The sequence below is a fragment of the Myotis myotis genome, unplaced genomic scaffold, assembly GCF_014108235.1.
Source record: "Myotis myotis isolate mMyoMyo1 unplaced genomic scaffold, mMyoMyo1.p scaffold_m19_p_5, whole genome shotgun sequence".
NCBI lineage: Eukaryota > Metazoa > Chordata > Mammalia > Chiroptera > Vespertilionidae > Myotis > Myotis myotis.
This window is the reverse complement of record NW_023416357.1, coordinates 108,087,945-108,089,754: the sequence shown is the minus strand read 5'-3', so window position 1 is coordinate 108,089,754 and position 1,810 is coordinate 108,087,945. Positions and strand designations below refer to the sequence as shown.

The 1,810-nt window shown below is 60.3% G+C and overlaps 1 protein-coding gene across 1 annotated transcript; it reads right to left on the bottom strand.

Moving 5' to 3' along the window:
* Positions 1-382: 382 nt before the first annotated feature.
* LOC118656590 (glycine-rich cell wall structural protein 1.0-like) lies at positions 383-1,426 on the bottom strand. The gene has a single exon (XM_036310020.1). It carries the CDS (start codon positions 1,424-1,426, stop codon positions 383-385), a length of 1,044 nt encoding a protein of 347 aa, XP_036165913.1.
* Positions 1,427-1,810: the final 384 nt, after the last annotated feature.

Below are 1,810 nucleotides of genomic sequence, written 5' to 3'. Positions count from 1 at the left end.
CCCTCCCGGGGGACAGCTTCAGGCGATGACTGGCTGGTGTGGGGTTACCAGGGCCTCACCTTAATGAGGACGTGTCTGAGGGGCCATCCCAGTTATGAATCCCCCTGGACCAGCCAAGGCCTCTCCATCGTGGTTCACGTTCTTCCTCCACCCTTTCCTCTTCTCTAGCCTCTCACAGGTGCTGCCCCAGAACTATCCATGCCCCCACTGCCCATGACCCTACTGCCCATGCCCCCACTGCCCATGCCCCCACTGTCCATGCCCCATTGTCCATGCCCCCACTGTCCATGCCCCATTGTCCATGCCCCCTCTATCTATGCCATCACTGTCTATGTCCTCACTGTTTATGCCCTCACTGCCCATGCCCCCACTGTCTATGCCCTCACTGTCCATGACCCCTCTGTCCATACCCCCACTGTCCATGCCCCATTGTCCATGCCCCCACTGTCCATGCCCCATTGTCCATGCCCCCTCTATCTATGCCATCACTGTCTATGCCCTCACTGTCTATGCCCTCACTGCCCATGCCCCCACTGTCTATGCCCCCACTGTCCATGCCCCCACTGTCCATACCCCCACTGCCCATGCCACCTCTGTCCATACCCCCACTGCCCATGCCCCCTCTGTCCATACCCCCACTGCCCATGCCCCCACTGTCCATGTCCCCACTGTCCATGCCCCCTCTGTCCATACCCCCACTGCCCATGCCCCCTTTGTCCATACCCCCACTGCCCATGCCCCCACTGCCCGTGCCCCCACTGCCCATGCCCCCACTGTCCATACCCCCACTGCCCATGCCCCCTCTGTCCATACCCCCACTGCCCATGCCCCCACTGTCCATACCCCCACTGCCCATGCCCCCACTGTCCATACCCCCACTGCCCATGCCCCCACTGTCCATACCCCCACTGCCCATGCCCTCACTGTCCTTGCCTTCACTATCCATGCCCCCACTGTCCATGCCCCCACTGTCCATGCCCCCACTGTCCATGTCCCCACTGTCCTTGCCCCCACTGTCCATGCCCCCACTGTCCATGCCCCCACTGTCCATGTGCCCACTGTCCTTGCCCCCACTGTCCATGCCCCCACTGTCCATGCCCCCACTGTCCATGCCCCCACTGTCCATGTCCCCACTGTCCTTGCCCTCACTGTCCTTGCCCTCACTGTCCTTGCCCCTGCTGTCCATGCCCTCACTCTCCTTGCCCTCACTCTCCTTGCCCTCACTCTCCTTGCCCTCACTGTCCATGCCCTCACTGTCCATGCCCTCATTCTCCTTGCCCTCACTCTCCTTGCCCTCACTGTCCATGCCCTCACTGTCCATGCCCTCACTGTCCATGCCCTCACTCTCCTTGCCCTCACTGTCCTTGCCCCTACTGTCTATGCCCTCACTGCCCATGCCCTCACTGTCCATGCCCTCACTGTCCATGCCCTCACTGTCCTTGCCCCACTGTCCATGCCCGCACCAGCTGGTGCATTGGTGACAACAGAGGAACCTACACTGACACATTATCATCACCAAAGTCCACACTGACATCAGGCTCGCTGGTGGTGGTGCACACTCTGGTCTGGACAAATGTACGTTGACATGTATCCCATGAGAGCGTCATAGTTCCACTGCCCTAAATCCTCTGCGTGCCGCCTGTTCGCCCCGCCCTCCCCGCAACTCCGACAGCCACTACCCTTTACTGTGGATAATTTTCCTTTTCCAGGACGTCAGACAGTTGGAATCACGCAGTGTGTAGCCTTTGCAGATTGGTTTCTGTCACTTAGATGCATCTAAGGCCCCTCGTGTCTTCTCATGCCTGCCGGC

Bases quoted from the DNA above. Each gene is read 5' to 3' on its own strand.
- LOC118656590 (XM_036310020.1), bottom strand. From the start codon at position 1,426: ATGGACAGTGAGGGCATGGACAGTGAGGGCATGGGCAGTGAGGGCATA.